This window comes from Diorhabda carinulata, chromosome 4, assembly GCF_026250575.1.
Source record: "Diorhabda carinulata isolate Delta chromosome 4, icDioCari1.1, whole genome shotgun sequence".
NCBI classification, from domain to species: domain Eukaryota; kingdom Metazoa; phylum Arthropoda; class Insecta; order Coleoptera; family Chrysomelidae; genus Diorhabda; species Diorhabda carinulata.
In genome coordinates, this window is record NC_079463.1 from 13,565,858 (window position 1) to 13,586,653 (window position 20,796).

The window sequence follows — 20,796 nt, forward strand, 5'->3', positions numbered from 1 at the left end:
CAAATTGGACAAACCTTTAGTAAAACTCTACCGATCGCTTTAGGCAGATTGACAATATACATGAATAGAGTTAATAATGTATAACCAAGAGCACCAACTGTAAGGATATTGATAACGGGCTAAAAATATTGTAACTTATACGAGAGGAATGCTAGTTTTGAGATATGGCAATACTGATGTGAATGCGGCAAATTTTACATAGCCATAATAAAGTTCGACATTTTTGTGTATGTACTCGGGTGTTATACGAGTGCTATTTTAATTGTTCACAGATACTTAAAACATTCATATTTGTCAGAAAATGAAATTAAATCGCTAACATTTTCGTAGGATTATTTTCTATGACTATAAGGTCTTCGGCTGTTGAGCCAGAAAACATCGATAATATGCGTAAACTGATATTGCAAAATAGAGAGGTAACATTCCATGAGATTAAAACATACTTGGGCATCAGCAGAAATGCTGAAAAAATTCAATCGCGCTGTTTCAAAAGACGTCTATAAGATAGTGACAAACGAGGAAACATTGATCTTTGAATATGAACCCGAAACTAAACAACAATAGACTGTATGGGTTCTTTCAAGACAAGCCAAATCCAACAAAAGTGGTTTGCGCACGAAGTTCTTTGAAGCAAATGGTCGCCTGTTTTTCGGAAGACGAATCATTCTCACCACGATAATGCGAGCACTAACATATCAGTTCAAACAAAAACATTGTAGAACAGTTAAAAAATCTAATTTTTTCGAGTCATCCGCCTTCCTTGTTTGTCATCCAATCTTTTCTTCTTATTCCCGAGAATCAAAAATGAATTGCGAGGTCAACGTTTTTCTACTCGTTAAAATCATATGTTTTGGAGGTACCTCAATCGGAATGTAGAAAATATTTCGACAATTGTTTCAAACTTAAAAACATTAAAGCCCTATCCAATTATAAATATTTTTTTTTATTTGTCTATATCAAAACTTAAATAGCAACCCCGGTAATGATAAGTTTCAGCTGGAAATAACATGGTACTATGCTAGTCCAGACAGTTGGAAAATTGTTCTAATTATAATCAATCTTAAGAAAATGAAAGAAATGAGTACACTAAGTGTCAATTTACCAGTTTATATCTCTAAATCTTCTTGATTTTAGGTCTCTTCCAATTTAAATTTTTTTAAAGACATTTGAAAGTGAAAAAAATCAAAAATCAACATAGAAATCTATTTTAACATAAAAAATTGTAGCAGCTATCAGTAGTATTATTCGTAGTTGTATTAAAAGTAACAAAATTGATCTATGAATCCTACTTCAATTATTTAAGTCTATTTCATCTTTGATAGATTTCTACTTCTTATGAATATGAACTATTTCAAAAAATTCTTTTTTCCGTGTATTTGATTTCGTTTCAAGATTTTGAATTTTTATATTTGAATTTTTGTTTTTTTTATATTTAGTGATTCGTTAATGCTGTTTTATTTTATATTTTTACAAAGACGAATTTTAGCAGTTTATTGAATTTCGTACTCACCCTCTTTGAAATAAGTCGACATTGTAAAATTTGAATAATTCTACTGAAAATTCTATGGTTGACTGCAACTCACTCATAATATTGAATGGGTTTATTTGGGTAGTTGACTACATTCCTGAAACAATCAAATAATTGTTATTCGAATAATTCGTTTATTGTAATAATATATATTGAAATATTTGACTAATTTTGTCATATCAAGAGCAAACCACGTGGAAAGAAATTGAGGCATTAGTGGAAGCTAGAAAGAAGGTGTCCAGCTTAAAAGCAGTAAATGACACAGCTGAAAGAACGAGATTTTTAAAATGAAAAATTGAAATTAATATACATTCTTCTTTGAAAGTTGTTTTGTTTTCATCAATATTCATATTTTATTTAACAAAATATCTACTATTAGAATGATCTATGAAAATAAGTGGCCATAGTTTCATTCATGAACTTGGGGCTTTGTTGGATTCGTATAAAGTGAATTGAGGCCATATTTTGAAAGTAACCAGGCCATCACACTACAAGTCTAAATCGTTGAGAGAGTACCTGTTCCAGGGTTTATCGCTTCTGGAACCACACAGACTACACTACTGACTGTACAGAGGACATTGATAGAAGTAAGCTATGAAGAAGTTGTGGTAAGGCCACAGTGCAGAAACAGGATGATGTCCAAAATTCAGGAAAGTATTGAAACGCGAACAGTATAGAACTAGCATGAATCAGAGCGGGAAAACGACAACGACCCCATTCGCGTCTGTAGATGCAGCCGATGAAAAAACAGCTTCAGAAGGACACGATATATAGAAATTCAAATGATGAATAAACGAGAAGAAAGGACAGAAAGAAAAGAGAAAAGAAGAAGACTACAATCCGTTTGATTACATATAAAGTTAGAACAAAGCTGCAAACGAGCAAAATGGAACAAACTAAGGGTTACAACATAGATATATTAGCATAAGAAACAAGTGGGAGTGTGGAGAAGAAAATCTTCCTTGAGCACTTTGTATTATTCTATTCAGGGCAAGAAAAGTCAGGAAAAAATGGCACCGTCTTTAAGATTTCCCAGCAGTGGACGATGGAAGTACAACTATTAGATTAAAAAATAAGCAAACGAATTCTACTGCCATGAATCTCTTCAGGCCAACTGAGGAAGCTAACCACGAAGTTGAGGAGGAGTTTAATGAGAAAATAGAAGAACTATGCATGAAAATACCCAAGAACCATATGATAGTAATATTTCAACGCTCAAAATCGAGAACGAACGGATAAATAGCGACCGAATAGACGACCCACGTATCATTAAACACCAATAGGATGAGATTGTGCAATCTTGCAGCAAACACGAATACCTTCATAGTGAGAACAAATTTTAAACACCTAAAATGATATAAGAAAACATCAAATCAATCACGTACTAATATGGAGGAAATGAAAACATATTGTACAGAATACGAGGTCTTATAAAGGAGAAATTGCAGACTTAGATCATTTCCTAGTATGAGCAATAATGAAGATGAGAGAGAACGCAAAGTCAATATATGCAGGAGAAAGTGTAATCGTTAATGCATTTATTTTGTACAAACGAGTTATTGGCAAAAATATTAGTAGTTTAGGCGAGAAATTGCCAAAGATTTGCTTCAAATTACACCAAAGGAAAAGCCCTCACCAACAGAAAGACATTTTATTGAAGAAGTAGGTACAAGTAATCGTCGTAGATGTGTGGTTTGTTACAAAAACTGCATGGTAGAAAATATGCATCTTCAAAGGCTTCTCCGTCTCGTTATAAGTGTGATAAGTTTTATTGCATACCTTGTTTCACTTCTGCCCATACTTGTACATTATGAACGGATTTACACCCCCACAAAGTAGAATAATACTGTTAAAAAATTTTAAAAAACCAATAAAAACGCATATATCCAATACCAGGTATAATATTATGTATTTTAACATTTGAGGCCAGGCCAATAAATTTTTTTCTTCAGTGAGCCGTATAATTTTATCCTTAATAAGATTTCTGTTATATTGCGAAGCAAACCTGAGCAGCGCAGCCTCAAATGAAATACTATGTGCGAAGGATATGTGGCTCAGCTCAAATTGTTAAGGGCCATGCGAGTCAGACGTGCATCACATGGAGGTCAACGTGTTAAAGAGAAACTCGGAGACTATCAGTAGAGTTTCAGAGCTCGCAGATCAACAATAGATGCAGTGCATGTGTTATCATAACCAGTAGGTGAAAGATGATGATATAGTGACAGTGATAAAGATCCAAAGGCTTAAATGGTTTGGTCATATACAAAAAAGAGATCCGAAGCCTGATATGGTAGTCACAGAAAGGCAGAAAGAGGGAAACAAGCAAGAAGCTGTAACAGACTAGAGAGTGAACCAAGAAAACTAAAAGCGGACTGATGCACCGCAAAAGTAAATAAATGAGTAAGTAAGAATATAAATTTATTTCCAACCACGATAAATTCAAGTAAAGAAAAAGATACATACATAGCATTACCCTATACAAACCAAATATAAGAAAAATTGAAATATATTTTATCGAAACATAACATCAATATAAGTCATAGATGGCACAAAACATCAACACATCTTTTCTGTTCGATAATATCATCTTTGCCACTTTCCATGCAGATTCAGCTTTTGCAAACCACTGTCTTGACCGTTATTCAGTTTCAGGAATATAGTGATGGATCCCGATCGGTTCGACAGTTATGACTTGATGAAGAAAACCGCGTCAAAAGGCATAAGAATTGGATGCATAATATTTATATCAAGAAATGGCAAATGCGTTCTTTTGATATGTTCTAACCTCAATCTGACGGTCGTCTATTAGCATTTGGTAAATTAGAATTAGCTGCCCAAAATTTTACGATCTCAATTCATGATACAGTCTCCATTAACAGTATTTACGTCATATTCAATTTGTGTAAGCGTATTGCCTTTCAAAAATAAAGTTTTATGACTTGATTCGATTGTGAAAAACTTTCAAAAAGATTCATTTATGTGATAGTCGAACAGAAGCTTAGCGTCTAAAATGGCTGATAGTGAAAATATCTTAATGCATACGTAAAAATATTTCCTAGCTCTTATTCACTAGTTCCATTGAGGTCTTTAGGTTGAGGTCGGAAACCTTTCAGACAACCCTCGTACAAATTTATTCTGGTCTTAACGTTCTATTTTACACATACAATATGTCGGATTCTCTAGAAAACAATAAATGGATTTTAAAAACAATACCACTTTGTTTGAGTACTGTCCAGCTATCAATTAAAAATTTTGGAATAATTTTTTTACTATAAATTTAAAGTGACTTGAGCAATTTTAATGAGATTTGTCATTGTTGGTTCTACTTTACGAATGTCGTATATGTATTTTTATCTTCTCATTAATAAAAAATTTAATATTTATTCTGGAAATACCGGATCTTTCCACGTTTTATTACCAACACCATTCTATATATGAAATCGAACCTCTATCCCTTATAAGTCTTCTGCCAAGTTATTAACGTTTGCAAAAGGGGAACGTAAGGCGCTTATATACCTTCCCAATTCAAATAAAGTTGGAATAAAAAAATATTGTGTGGATAAGATATTCTTCAGGAAAATGTGATGATAACTTTTATAAGGTCGATCTCCTATCACTATTTCTTATTTGAAATGGTCTTTAACAGCAAAATCAAACTTAAAAATGTACTGTTTGTTTCAATTGAAGATGAATTATGTCAATTTTATCGTCTATAAAGTACTAAAGTTTATTTTTATGTACGGGAAAGTAATAAAAAGTACTAATCCAAAATTTAGTACGGTCATTAGAATAGTCCAAATATTTGTTAAATTTTCATAAATGTATCTGAGCTAATACAAGTTTTCGGGCTTTTATTGGCCTTTTATTACCAAAAGTTGTACAGATCAATAGAAAAAGGTTTGGAGTTGTCAAAAGCCCTTTGTATTGAAGATTACATAGCCGTCTCCTAAGATCTATTTGCCAATAAATGTTTCATTTTGATTCCAAGAATATCTTCCCGACAAATTTCACTAAAAATGCGATATTACGTTTTTCCATTTAGTAAGAAGTTCAAAGTTCTGTATTCTCAACATTTTAGTTTAGTTGTTACTTGCAAGGTACAGTGTGCAATTTATTTTGAAATCTTTATGATTCTGGAAAATTTCCAAAGGGCTGCGTAAACACCGAAAAATCGGTTTTTCAATAGTTAATGGTGAAACATATGCTTTAAATCATTTACCTACAGACATGTTGATGTAAAAATGTTGTTGTTATAGCAGAATTAGTTAGTAGTACGCTTGGTGTTGGAAAATCTAAGATTTACAAAGTTATTAAAGAAGAGAAATGTGGCTAGTTTCAAATAGTACGTGAAGCTGCAGGTAAACCAAAATTTCTGCAATTTTAAATAATTTCGTTAAAGTTTGTTTATTGACTTTTGGTCTAATGGTTCCAGTGGATACCAAAAGTATATGTATGCTGATATTTTTAGAAAAATGGTTCGAACAAATGATAGATCTGGTTCTGTTAGAAGAGAGGTATCCTTTTGTAGTTCCTTCATAAAGAAACATTCAAAAAATATGAAATTGATGATATTGCAGAAAATCGTTGTATGACGGTTGTTAGATCTCCATTATATCATTGCGAACTAAACCTGATTGAACTAATTTGTACACAGATAAAGGGAGAAGCTTCAAGAATAAATGATTGTTTTAAAATGGGGGCTGCAGATAATGCGAAGCCTGAAAATCATACGATTAAAGAATAAGGAACATATGGAAGCTGTACAATATTACTTATGAAATGATCGAGCCATTCAATGTAAATATTGGCTGCTACTGGTAAGTTTCTCTATTAAAATTATTTTTTATAAACATGAGGTTATAAACCTCTCATATCTATATAACCAGTATGACACAATGAAATCTGAAATATCAGAAAAAACTTCCATTTCTTTACCTTCAATTTGGAAGTTATAAGCAAGTTAAATAAGTGAATATATGTATAAGTGTACACGCGATATATTAATTATTTTTATACAAATCTTATTTCATACCAAAATACTGTCTACTAAACGTGTGATGCCTATGGTACGATACGAATGTTTCAACATTTTATTACTCTCTCATAGATTATAAAGATACTATATAAGCTGATTTACAAATTCAACCTTGTTTTAACTGATATATACTAGTTGCAATGGATACAGTCTAAGTACTTTTAGTCGCATCTGACAGACAGTTTACTCGGAAACATGCTGTACTAATATTACCAAATAAAGTGTGTATTATTATAAACAATTCACAATTCTTGTTGAATTTTTGCCTGCCTCAATCGTTTAAAAACCTTTGCATATAAGTTTTTTATGTGTGATGTCATTTCCTCCTCTTTCTTATTTCTTATTTCTTATTTCAATATCCAAGAGCAGTCCTAGTTATTTTATCGTCTTGGAAATTTTTTTTCATTGATTATTATACTCCATTTGTTAGTCCATTTTGTTTATTGAATATTGAAGATTATTTACCGTCTTTTCAATTGATTCTTTAACAGCTAATATTGTAATATCTTCTGCAAATAGTGACAGTTCAATATTTTTCGTTATAGGGATGTTACAAATATATAAGTACAGTGTTGGTCCAAACGCCCTGCCTTTAGGGACCGTTGCTTTAATCAATCTGAACATTCTCTTTCTTGTTTGACTCTGAAGGTACGATCTTTCAGGTACGAGTGTGCTAGGTTAACATAATGAATAGATCAATATTTTTTGAGTTTTTGCTTTTGCAATGTGCTTAAGAGCAAATAACTAAGACGCTTCGGCCACATAGAACAAATAACGGAAGAAAGAATAATAGAACATTTATTCGAAGCTAAAACAGACAAGAAGACTAGAAGAAGTAAGAAGAACAAATTAGAGGATGCGAATTTAGTAGCAAAAGAAACTTGCTAAAGAAGGTTAAAAAACAGATTACCGTACAACAGAAATGAGTGAATAGAGCCTGGAGAGAATATAAAGATACTCAACTCCAGTAACAACTCAAACTTGTGTGAGGATTCATTCACTTAGTAAGGTATAATAATAAAATTATCTGCTGCTTAGTGCTGGAAATCATTCTGTGAGAGTTGTTCGACTTCAATCTGAAGTTTCAAATAAGAATTCCAGCCCTTTGGATACTTAATTTCTGCATGACATTTGTATAAATACGCCAAAGCATATTAAGAAGGAGTTAGACAACGTGGCTGTAGCAACTTGACTGACGATGAGCGTTCAGGATATCCAAAAATTGCGACAACCAGCGATACCATCGAAACAATTGGTACTGGAAAACCTTTGGATTAAGGTTGGATAAGTCGTGTGACTAAGAAAAACAAATTTTCGATATTCACCAATGTAATCTCCTTCAAGAGCAATACAATCATTCCAACGCTTCTCTAACTCCTCAATGCCGTACTTGTAGAAGGATTTGTCTTTTGTCTCAAAATAGGCTTCAGTTTCAGCAATTGCTTCTTCATTTGAGCTGAATTTCTTACCAGTGAGCATTTTTTGAGATCAAAGAATAGCCAGTAGTCACTGAGAGCCAGATCTAGATTATACAGTGGATGAGGAAGCGATTCGAAGGGTGATTCGTTCAATTTAACCATCGTAGCCATCAACTTGTTAATCAGTGCAATGACTTGGTAAAACAGTGGTTTTCTATCCGATATATTAGGACGATTTTCCTTGTTCGTATTCGTTATTTATTGTGTGTCCCTTTCGGAAATAGTCGATGGACAATATTCCATCCGCATCCCAAAATACCGAAGTCATAACCATCCCAGCTAACTGTTGTGTCTTTGGACGCCTCGGAGGTGGTTTACCTGCTGCTGTAAACTTATCATTTTGATTCCGGAATGAAGTGACGGATTCATGTTTCATCCATTGTCACATATCGATGCAAAAAATCTGATTATCAACGTGTAAACATGGCCAAAGAAGTCCTGAATCATCAACATGTTTTTTTTTATCGACTGTGAGTAAACGCGGCACCCACTTTGAAAAAATCTTTCTCATGGTCAAATTTTCATGCTTAATAAATAATTTGTGGACTTTTTTTATGTTTTCTGGAGTAACTACTCCAATTGAACGACCAGAAAGTTCACCATCATCGATGTCTCTACGACTACGTTTAAATTCGGCACACCAGTAACAAATGGTTCTTTTCGATAGAGCAGTGTCCGGATAATACTTTCAAAGCCAATGCTGAGCTTCTACAATATTTTTTCCATCCATTTTTTTGAAAATAACAAAAATAGCTGTCACTGTTTTCTAACTAATCGATACGCCATGAAATATTACACATAGACTTTTGAAGGTTGGTATATTATAAACGTTATATCGGTTTGACAATGGCAGCGCCCTCTGTGTGTCAGATACACGACATATTGAGAGATGCATCAGAATAGGCTAGCGGCATATCTAATGAACGCATTTACCATCTATAGACCAAGACTTTCGCATTCGTGAGCTATTTACCCATCCATTGCCGCGTCCGTTAACTTTGAATAATATCCGCATTCGAATGAACAGTTTTTAGTTTTTATTGATGCTGTTTGAGAAAAATAAATCACCCCTATCCACCACTAAAAAAAATAGAATTCTTTTTCACCAAAAAAACGCACTATGTGACACATAGTTGATCGTTATATCTAAATTTGATAGATTGCATTTCAAATTGATTCACCAATTGTTGTATTCACCATATCTACCCAGCGACTTTTTCTTGTTTTCTAATCTTGCAGTTTTACTTGCAGAAAAGAAATTCTTATCAGTAGTCGATGTTATCACATATATAAATGATTATTTTGAGTAGAAAAACGAATGAAAGTGTTGAAAAAGTTGGAGCGACGCTGGATTAAGTGTATAGGCTTGAAAGGAGATTTTATTTAAAAATGGATATTATGGAAAAAAGTTTTGTTTCTTTGTTAGGTCGGAAACTTTTCTGACAAACCTCGTATGTTTTCGATTTTTATATGGTGAACTATAGGAAGGCAGACTTAACAAAGGAGATAGAAACGGTACCTGAAAAGAGAAAAACTAAACTAATTTATCTTACTTTTAAAATAAGTATAATATATATTGTTTATTATATACCAATAAGCAAATTATTTATTTGTGAAAGAAATCATAATATTATTATTGCAATCTAGAAACCTAACAGCAATCTCCTGTCCTGTTTTTAGGGTTTCGTTTATTAGCTATAACAATGAGTAAAATTTTCATTGTAATATACTTTTAACACATTTTTTATGTCAAATAAAAATTCTATTTCAACTGAACAAAATATTAACGGAAGTTCTCAAAATTATATATCAATAAAAGCAAACCTTGGAAAGTTTAAAACATGTTGCAAACATATGTTGAGTTTTTTTTATGATTACAAATGAACTGTACATCTGTCGTTCAGAAAGAAAACCATTAAATCGTTTATTGAATTTGACGAATTACCTAAGTGAAGCATTAATGAAAAAAATATTGAATCAGTCGCATCAGTGTTCATTAACAGTAACATGTGGATTGGTTTTATTAATGACCAATTAGCAGGTCTAGCTTTTTGATGGTCCTTTAAGAGATCAGGTCTATTTTTATTGAGCACAATATATTTTGCCGAAAAGGCTTGCAAAGCACGAACTTTGTTATCCGCAGTATATATTTTCAGCATGATGTGGACTTTTCACTACCAATGGGACAATAAATAATGTTTATGGCAACAGGTGGATAGAACGTGCTGGTCCTATTTCGTATGAATCCGAAACTAAACAACAATCGACTGTATAGGTCTTTCAAGGCAAGCCAAATCGAACAAAAGTTATCGACACACGAAGCACTTGGGAACAAATGGTCGCCTGTTTTTTCGTCCCCATTTCATTAGAGCAACTAGAGTGGTCAATTCTGAATGGTACACAAGCATTTGTTTGCCAGAAGTGTTCGAAAAAATCAGGGAAACCAATCGCAGAAGACTAATCATTCTCCACCACGATATTGCGAGCTCTCACACATCAGTTCAAACAAAAACGTCAAAACATCGAGTTGATGGATCGTCCGTCGTAAAGTTCTTGTTGGGCACGCAATGATTTCTTATTATTCCCGCAGATCAAAATTAAATTGCGATGTCAACGTTTTTCTACACCTGAAGAAGCGGTTGATGCGTTCAAATCACATTTTTTGAAAGTACCTCAACCGGAATGGAAAAATTCGACAATTGGCTTAAGCTCATGCTAAAAGATATTGATCTTAATGGTAATTATTTAGAATTGGGGCTCCAGGCAAAAATCGCTCCAAAAAATTTTTCATCTCCTGGAAACTATTTCATTAGGTAGATTTAGATAATTAAAGGTGGGGGACACATGTTTGTGACGGCGAGTAAACGTTAACCAAATTATAAACACTCCTCCCCCTCGCCTCTTTTTGCTACCTTCTGAAATGTATGATCAACGATTTTAAAGAAATTTATTGATTTATCATATGTAAGTTGTACCATATAATGACTAAAATAATGGGAATAATATGTCTCCCCCAACTATAATTATCTAATTCTACCTAATGAAATAGTTTCCAGGTGGTGAAAAATTTTTTGGAGAGATTTTTGCCTGGAGCCCCAATTCTAAATAATTACCATCTTAATGAAGAATACTTTGAAAAACTATAAAGCCATATTCAATTATAATTATTTATTTTTATTTGTCTCAAAAAGAGTAGCATACACTCATAACTGTAGAGGCATGGTAGTTTGATCATTCTAAATTTTTTCAATCGATTAAGATCACTTCCAATCAATATTTAAGTGAGTTAATAAAAAACCAGTTGCGTTCAATTGATACAAGCTTTTCATAAAAAATTATTATACGAATTTGCTTATCCAAATCAGTAAAAGTGTGTCAGAAGTTCAATGAAAATATTATTTCTCATGCATATATATGAAACTGAAAACTGATTTATCATAACAATCTTGACACGAACGAAAATACGCGCGTCCGAATAAAATTAGAATTCATAAAAACTGAAGCTATACCCTCTAAAAATAAACTTACCTGATTAAGATAAATTTGTGCTTCCTGTATCAAACCATTAAACTTCGTTTTTGATTTTTCTAAATGAACACTGAACATCCATTATTTTATCTAACACTCGATCGCGTGACACGAGTTTTATTTAATATAATAGTTGGGGTAAAATCGTTTTGATTCTCACTGTGACAACGGAAAGATGTATTTTATGCAGCTTTAACCAGGCAACCAAGATAGCAACGGTGTCCTATTTTGCACGACACAGTTAGGCGTTCACCCGCGAGGAAACGAGGATTTGCGTCGCTTTGCGCAATCTAAATCTACGACCGATGCAGGGGTGGTTTGAGCCACCCTCGATTGAAAGGCACGTGCGCAGAGTTGTATAATACTACATAATTCGATTGAGGAAACAGGTTCGCATTGAATTGATCAATTCTGTGGAATGCCTTCTATAAAATAAATTATCTATATTTATGCTTTTAAATGTACTTGATTTTTGGTATCTTCTGATTTGATTTTTTAAAGACAGATGAAAATAATAATAGAAACTAATTTTAAATCAGAAGAAACCTAAATTCAAGTCTAAGTTATAAGAAATTAAGACAAAAATGGAGTTTTTACTTTTTTATTAAATAATTGTACAGGATTGAAACCTTATTATTCGAATAATAGCCTATGTTATTCCAAGGTTTTCACCCAAGGTTCCGCAAGCCCTTTGAGACCTTGGTAAAATCATTTTTTGGGCTTATACTACACTTTCAACATCTCCTTTATTTATTATTTTAATTTTTTTCCCACGCAGGTATTTCAACATGGATCTGAATAAATAGTAATCTGACAGTGGAAAGTCCGTACCAAATGCTGGATGTGGTTGGAGTTTAATAAAAGCAAATTCCTCGATCTTATTCCGGAACTTTCGCAGCATGTGGTTTGGCATTGTATAAGAGCCTTATTTACCTTCAAAGCACTTCCACACTTTTTGCTTGATTATGAACGTTATGATAATTAGTAGCTAAACACGTGACGGAGCAAGAAAGAAGTGGATTACACCAGTGGTGGCCTCGACTCAATTACGACGACGTGCTTCATATAGAGATGCCCACAGGTGTTTTTTTTGTAGGATATGTAGATAACTAAGTGGCCGTAATCAAGGGTAGTTTGTGAGGGTTGAATAATAAAAATTAATAACCAAATGAATTTTATTAAAATGCTATGAATTTTTCACAGCAAAAATGAAATTTCAATGTTTTAAACCGATAAAAGAATAAAATATTTTATTTCCATCACAAGGGTAGTTTTTAAAGATTTTTAAGGGTTGATACTTCAAAATATATAAATTTTCTATTATACAATATGTCAAGATATCTATGCTGCATAAACGAACAACATTTGAATTGAAAAAAAGTTGGAAAAACTATAATATTGGTATTTTTCGATAAGGGGTGGTTTTTACCTCTTTAAAACAATTTGTACATCTTGCGACCATGTAGATCTTAATATGGAGGATAAGATGAGATTAATTCTAAATTTTCAGGAAAATCGGAGCTACATTAAAGAATTCGGAGGTTTGATACCATTTTGACCACTAGATATAAATATTTATGAGAATTATTTTCATAACCACATTAAGGAATAAGCATATTTATGAATAAACAAACATAGAATAAGAGAAAATTGATTTATGTAAAGTTAACTATTGATCCAAAGCACCGAAACTTAAACACCCCTCACTGTGGAACAAGTACATTTGGATGGTTTCTCACAGATAGCAAAATTTTTCTTTCCACAATTCAGATCATTCCATGTAAATCCTCTGTTTCCTTCATGGCGAACTTGAATGCAATTTTCATAGCTAGATACTAGTGGAATAGTACCAGTTGGTTCACCTGCATCCCAATTGAAGTATTTAATATATTCACCAGTCGATAGCCAGACCCATTTACCGCCATCAACCATATTTACCGCTGACGTCCAAAATCTTCGAGATTGTAATCCTGCAAAAACATTCGTTACGTTATCAATAGTTGACAAACAGACGACAGACAAATGTTTACAATTGAATAATATATATAAAACATAACACTTAGAATGAAATTCGTTTCCCGAAAGGAACAATAGACAATAAAAACAAATATTTATAATTGGATTTGCAAATACACTTTGGCATGTGTTTGAACCAATTGTCGAAGAATTTTTTCCATACCGATTGAAGTGCCGCTTCTTAAGGTGTAAAAAAACGTTAACTTCATAATTTATTTCGATCTGCTGGAATAAGAAGAAATAATTGGGTGCCAAACAAGGATTGTACAGCGGATGACCCAACAATTCGATGTTTTGACTGTTCAGAAACGTTCTGTTTGGAACTGATGTGTGAGAGCTCGCATCGTCTTCTGCGATTAATTTCCCGACAATTTTAACAAAGAAATTCTGATGTAACAATCAGAATTGACCGTTCTACATTGCTCTTATGGAACGGTGGATACATGTTCAATTATTCCGAAAAAACAGGCGACCATTTGCTTCGAAGTGGTTCTTGCGCAAACAACTTTTATTGGATTTTGGCTCGTCTTGAAAGACCCATACATTTGATTGTTCTTTAGTTTCGAATTCATACGCATTAATCCATGATTCTTCGCTTATCACGATCTTATAGACGTCTTTTGAAGCACCACGATTGAATTTTTTCACCATTTCTTCACACAAATCGACACAAGCTTTTTTTAATCGAACAAATAATCTTTTCACAGCCAAGTGTTTATGCAATATTTAATGTATGATCTCAGAGAGGTGTCTATATAAGATAAAAGTGCCTAGGAGACGAATATTAGAAATACATATAAGAAGGTAAAGTGTGAGATAAATACATAAGAAATTGAATAAAAAGAGACCTTAACAAATAAATTGATAAAAGAGGGGGATAGCTTGGGTGCAATATTATAATATTGCTAATGGACAGGATTACGAAACGAATAAAACATAAACGATAATTGGCTACAAAAATACCTGTCAAGCCAAAATGCTGATGATATATTGCAAACTACAGGCTTAGAATGCAAATTAAATAAAATGTAAAGATAAGACACTGGAGAAAGTAATGGAATTTGACAGAGGATGAGAGAATAGAGACAAAAATAAACAAAACCAAAATGGGACATGAGAGAAAACATGAAAATCAACAATTTAATGATAATACCAATTTTAACATATGCAAATGGAAATTGAACATTGAAAAACATCACAATTGAAATGAAACACCCAGAAAAGCAGCGGGGAAAACGAAGTAGGAAAAATGTAGAAATAGAGAAATAAGACACTTAAAACAACAAGAAACAATGATAAGATAAATAAAGAAAAAACTATTGATTTTGTTTAAATCTTTAACAAAAATAAGATAGACTTATGAGAAATGTGATGGAAGCAGTAATCAATAGAGAAAAGGGCATTTCGAGAAGGAAAAATCCCATTGAGATATAAAAAATAGAAGGAAAATAAGAAAAAACGTTTAAAAATGATATAATCACTGAGTAAAGTGAAGAATAGAAATGAAGAATGAGAGATTTCAATATCATTTGATGGAAGTTCATTATTACCTAGCGTGATAATTCCACAAACCTTTGGATATCTTCAGGACAAATTTTGGGGCTTGTATAACAGCAAAATATCTACAAGTAACGAAAATATGTATAGACTGAAACTATTTTCAGTACAAAAATTAATTTTACAAACAACCCAAAGGAACAGCTACGGGAAATTGCCTATCCCTGTTTGTGGCTGAAATGTTCACTTTGAAAAGCAGATTAATGAGAAGTTTCAATACTTTCCCAGTTGTATGCACGATAGTTTATCTATGTTAGATAAGCAAAATATAGATGTAGAAGATGTTATTCTAGAACTTATTTTAAAATGTCCATCTATAAAATTTACTTTTGAAAGTGAAAATAATGGACAGTTATCATTTTTAGATAGTTTAGTTATGAAAAATAGCTAGGTAAATACCGGTTTATTCACTACATTGTATCTAACAACGAGTCTTCATTTTCTGGTACATCGTTAGATTAAATTTCAACATTAAACATAAAAAGATATAATAAGAAAAAGGCTTGAATGAAGATTTGATTGTGAATAATGGTTATGATTAGAAATATATGGATAAAATGATTAATCGTGGTAGGTTCAAGAAATATTTTTGTGAAATCACCTTTTACCAAAACCAAATCCTGTTCATACAAAAAGATTTCAAAATATTTTCTATATAGTAGATTGGAAATTAGTTCAACAATACTTTAATCTTTAATCATAAAGATAACATATTGAATTTTCAAAATACTAGTATAAACAAAATAAGTTGTAATGATAGTGACAAAAAGTATGTTGGACAAGCTAGGAGATGTATTATTGTCCGGTTTAAAGAGCATATATCTAAAATAAAGATGGACAAAAACATCGAGTATTGCCGAATCAGTCATAATCATTAAATAATTATAAATAATGTGCGCGTTATTCATTTTATAATTGTGAATGTAGTTTTAGCAATAAACAGCATGCCAATATGTACGTCAATAAAGGTGTTGTTAATGAATAATTGGAGAAGGAACAAAAATAACCCGCTAATATTCCAATTTTATGCTAATTTAATGGTACGTTCTGATGTCGAGATTGAGAAAAGATCGCATTTGTTGAAGGAAACTGTTTTGTTTTGTTCCATCACGACAATCCTCCTGCCCAATCATCTATTGTTGCATAAAAACGTATGATCCAATAGTTTTGGCACAAAATTTGAAAGTTTAACTTTAGGTTGGAATAATACGATATCAAAATGGCCCTGTACACAAAAAATTTTTTATTTTCTTCATTAGACCTTAGACCTTTTTTAGTTTTTTTTTATCTTATTATTTTATATAAGTCTTATAAGCTGGAAATAACCATAATTTTCACCTGAGAAAGAGCAGAGAGAGTGGTAAGAACAGTAAGAGACAGAGTCGTGAATACCACACTTCAAAGAGTACCGTATCGCGGTAATAAGCAATAAATAGTCAAAAATACAGGAAAAAACGTGTCTTAAATATACCCCAAACCAATTAGCACAGATACCAAGGTGCAGTCATCAACTAAGGCAGATACATTTTGCGAATGAGAGAGTCATTCTTATGGCGCTTGCCAATTCGGAAATCAAAGGAAATGAGGATACGGACAATATAGTTGTATAGAGTATTTGGATTATTTGAAATAATTAGAAACTTGCTTTAGGCTTAAGTTTTCAGAATTTAAATAATGGACCATTCTACTGTATGGAAAGTTTTAAAACAACAAGTGTTACATCCATACAAATTGGCCAGTGTTTAAGCATTAGATTAGAACCTAGAGATTTCCAGATGCCTATGGAATTTTCAAACTGGTATTTACAAAAGTGTCGTGAAAATCTAAATTTTCCAAAATATGTGTTGTATACGGACGAGACTAGATTTACTAGGGAAGGAATTTTCAACTCTAGAAATAGTCACGTTTGAGATGAAGAAAATCCGCACTTTGTTCGTGAAAGGGGATTTCAGCATAAATATTCGCTTCTTATAGTTTACCAAATAAATCAAATGGAGCAATTTATACGCTCTTTCTGGAAAAAATTTTCGATGAATTGCTGGATAATGTACCGTTAAATATTAGAAAACACATGTGGTTTCAACAGGATGGAGCATCTATTCATTTTTTTATATGGGGCTGTAAGAAGTCATTAGTATACGATACAATCATCGAATCTGAACAAGATATAATGGCTTATAATGGCTAGAACTCAAGCTGCGACAGAAATCATTCAATCCCATCTAGATTTATTCTCAAATACACGTTTTTCAATGACAAAACAATGTGGTAAGTGTATTGAAGTAAGCTGCCAACAGTTTTAACAACTACTGTAACTTTATCAATTTTGTTATTTTTGTAATACAGCGTTGTTTCAATTTGATCTGTGCTATTATTATTTTTATTTTCATTGCCAATTTTGTTATTATTCTAATACATTTTTGTTTGGAATTGAGATTATGAATTATTTTTTATTTGTTTTGAACTAACTATGCTAAATCATTATTAGAAATTGAATGAATAATTAATTAATTTTTATATTAAGTACGTGCTTGCAGACTTTTGTTCATGCCAAAATATTACTTTAACAAGAAGCATATTGGTCACCAAATTTAAAAAAAAAATTTGAAGGCATCATTGATTTATGGCAAATTATTGATGCAACCAGAGTTCATATTTCTATATCAAAATGAATCATTTATTGAGAGCGTTTTCGGTCGAATATAGAAACACCCTGTATAATCGATACCTACCTCGCTCTATTATGTACAGTCCTAGTCTATCATTTTCAGACGCACTTTCGATGCTAACCAGCTCCATTTTGAGCTGCTTACAATATCGTATCGATTCATATAGATTCGTCTGAAAACAATCAAACGATTTCTTATAGAATTTGAAAAGATATCCTTTTAAATTTACATAACGTCTATAATCTAACAAAGTAGACATGAAATTGATTCGATATATGTTAATAAAATTCATACGCATAATTTGATAATTACGCAGTTTAACCCCCTCACTGGCGATCATCTTGAAATTTCAATATGTTATAGAGCAAATTATGCTGATTCATTAAATGCACTCGTATATATGTTGGGTGCAGAAATTATGTCTTCACATAGCTTTCCAGCTTTGTAACTCTGAAGAAATATGTGTAGGTATTAGGCTAAACCTTATTACTACTTTTTCTAATAAAAATGACATAACCGTGCGAAGAATTTGCATAAAATATCATATACTAACCTAACCTAACCTAATCTAATTTAACCTAACCTAACCTAACCTAATCTAACTTAACCTAACCTGACCTAAACTAATCTGTGTTAAAAAACTAGAAATAATCATTTTCCTAACAACTTTTGAACACCCCTCACCCCGCCCTTACCCACAACTTCCTTTTTCATCACACTCGCAAAGTAACACACTATTTAATTTTTACATTTTTTAACCAAAAAAACCTACGTAAAAATGTAGTTTTCCCGCTCAACATTTATAAATATTTTTGTTCAGCGTGAAAAACTCTACAACATATTAAAATTTCAAGGTAATCGGATGTGAGGGGGTTGAATTACATAATTATCCATGTTTTTAATACAAATTCTTTAATCGATGTCACTTTTCCTTCGTAATTTTTTTCGTTCAATACATTACCAATTAAATTAACCTCAAAATAAAATTAATTCTTAACAAAGAACCAATGGATATTATAGTGCTTGCTTTCAATGTAGAATATTAGAAACAAAAATTATATAGATTTTAGATAACAGTCTTGAATTTTGAAAAAGATCTGAGGTATTTAAATACTGCAAAATTAAATTATGCCGCTAGATTGTGAATTCATTTACAATCTAACAACAGCTAAGTTAAAAAAAGAATCTAATAACTTACCTCATATTCAGTGTTGAAAAAATAGGTATTGCCTTGAAAATCCAGATAATTTGAATTGTTGTTTCTGGGTAATATATTTGATGTGAATAACTGTTCATCTTGACAAGAAATATGATGAACCATAAAAAATATTATCAGTAGATAGCGAAACATTTCACCTCTTACAGTTCCACAAATGTAATGATCAAATCGTGATTCACTCTTGATATCAAAGGGGAATTACTTTTTATTCATGCAATTTATACAAGTAAAATCAAATTTACAAATCAAAACATAGTCGCCGACAAACATGATTAAAATCCATTAATGTTTTTCAGAATCGAATTTTTAGGACTGTGCAAGTTGATAACTATCCACGTCACTTTAAGGTCCATTACAACGTGTTTAAGTGTGCAAAATAAGATTATTTGTCTCTTTCTTTTCACATAATTTGTGAAGTTATGACATGGTGAGTGTATACGAGGGTGTAAAGATATCAGCATTTAACAATGTAAGTTATGAAATACATTTGCGCATGGTGAATGGTGAAAATTTATTCGAGATGTCATCTATTTGTTATAGAAAGACAATACACGTGTGCGTAAATGTACAAAGACTAATTTACGTATGTAACATTTTAGGCTGCAGATTCACTGACGACGAGCGTTCAGGACGGCCACAAAATGTGACCATCGATATAAATCATGATAAAGTTCTGCAAGTCGTCTGATTAAAATTACTGAAGAGAGTATATCGGTATATCAAAAGACATACTGATCGAAGAATTATGCAAATGTAAGCGCTTTGTGTACCGCGTTCGCTCACTTTGCACCAAAAGAGCATTCAAATGAAAATTTATCGGGTCTTATTGACGCATTTTGAGCATCATAAGTCAAATTTCAATGTATATGAGACATGTATCCACGACTAAACTCTTGAAATGGAAAAAATAGTGAAAGCAGTAGATTCCAAAAGATGAACCTGCTCCGAATAGGGTGGCCAGATGTCCGGCTTTCAACCGGACAGTTCGGCTTTTTCGAGGATCGTTCGGTTGGAAAAATGTTGGTAAATCGAACAAGCAAATGTCCGGTATTTGGTTGAATTCATGAACTATTCTGTAATTTGGGTAAAAAAATTTTGTTATTGCCTAAAAGAACAACATACTGACGTCGTACCGGAACTCAACTCGATTATAAAGTGTGCCAACGCTACCTATTAATCGGTAAACAAAGAACCGCACGTATCATTTGCAAACAATACAAGGGTTTTACTAGTAAGGCTAAGTTATGCTAATAGATGGCGGTAAGCGGCGAGTCAAAATATCTCAAATCGCAATTAAGTATCGCAAGCGTTATAGTGTGAGGTCTGTATTATCGTATACGTATATGCGTATACGCTTGTTAGGTGGCCGTCTGGTACATTTCGCGCTTCTAAACAATTCGCGGTAATCTTGGGAACTAAATAGGCTCAATATTTTATGTGGTGTGTTGACTGTGAGAACTTTATCAATAAAAATGGAAAACGCCTCTACTAACAAAGCAAGTGCGCCTAAAAAAAGACGAATCATTATAATATAGACTGGGAAAGGCAATTTTCGTGGATACATAAGTGTGACGATGACACAAAAGGTTTCTGAAACTTGTTTAAACAAGTATTCGCAGTTGCTTATGATGGCTTGAAATCAAAGAAGCATAAGGAGTCTGGAAGTACAATAGTCATGCGTCAGCGCATACACCAAACCAAAAGGTAGTGTGTAAAGTAAAAAAGTTAGTCTTGCCGAATTAACTGAGCTTTATCATAGTCTCAAA

At 32.5% G+C, this 20,796-nt stretch overlaps 2 protein-coding genes across 3 annotated transcripts in view; both read right to left on the bottom strand.

Moving 5' to 3' along the window:
* Positions 1–11,835, bottom strand: part of LOC130892884 (protein FAM135A) — a 56,709-nt gene extending 44,874 nt beyond the window's left edge. The window contains exons 1-2 of one of the 2 annotated variants that reach the window (XM_057798566.1): positions 11,570–11,835; positions 1,511–1,625 (exon numbers count right to left, since the gene is read on the bottom strand). In XM_057798566.1, coding sequence (XP_057654549.1) covers positions 1,511–1,587 — 77 coding nt within the window. In that variant the 5' untranslated portion in view covers positions 1,588–1,625; positions 11,570–11,835. The remainder of the gene's footprint in view (positions 1–1,510; positions 1,626–11,569) is intronic. The other variant, XM_057798568.1, reaches the window with a different exon arrangement.
* Positions 11,836–13,170: 1,335 nt separating this feature from the next.
* Positions 13,171–19,323, bottom strand: LOC130892496 (C-type lectin domain family 4 member M-like). Its single transcript, XM_057797937.1, has 3 exons — positions 19,010–19,323; positions 17,875–17,983; positions 13,171–13,539 (listed from the first exon to the last, which is right to left on the bottom strand). Exons 1-3 carry the CDS (start codon positions 19,160–19,162, stop codon positions 13,262–13,264), a joined length of 540 nt encoding a protein of 179 aa, XP_057653920.1. The 5' UTR covers positions 19,163–19,323; the 3' UTR covers positions 13,171–13,261.
* Positions 19,324–20,796: the final 1,473 nt, after the last annotated feature.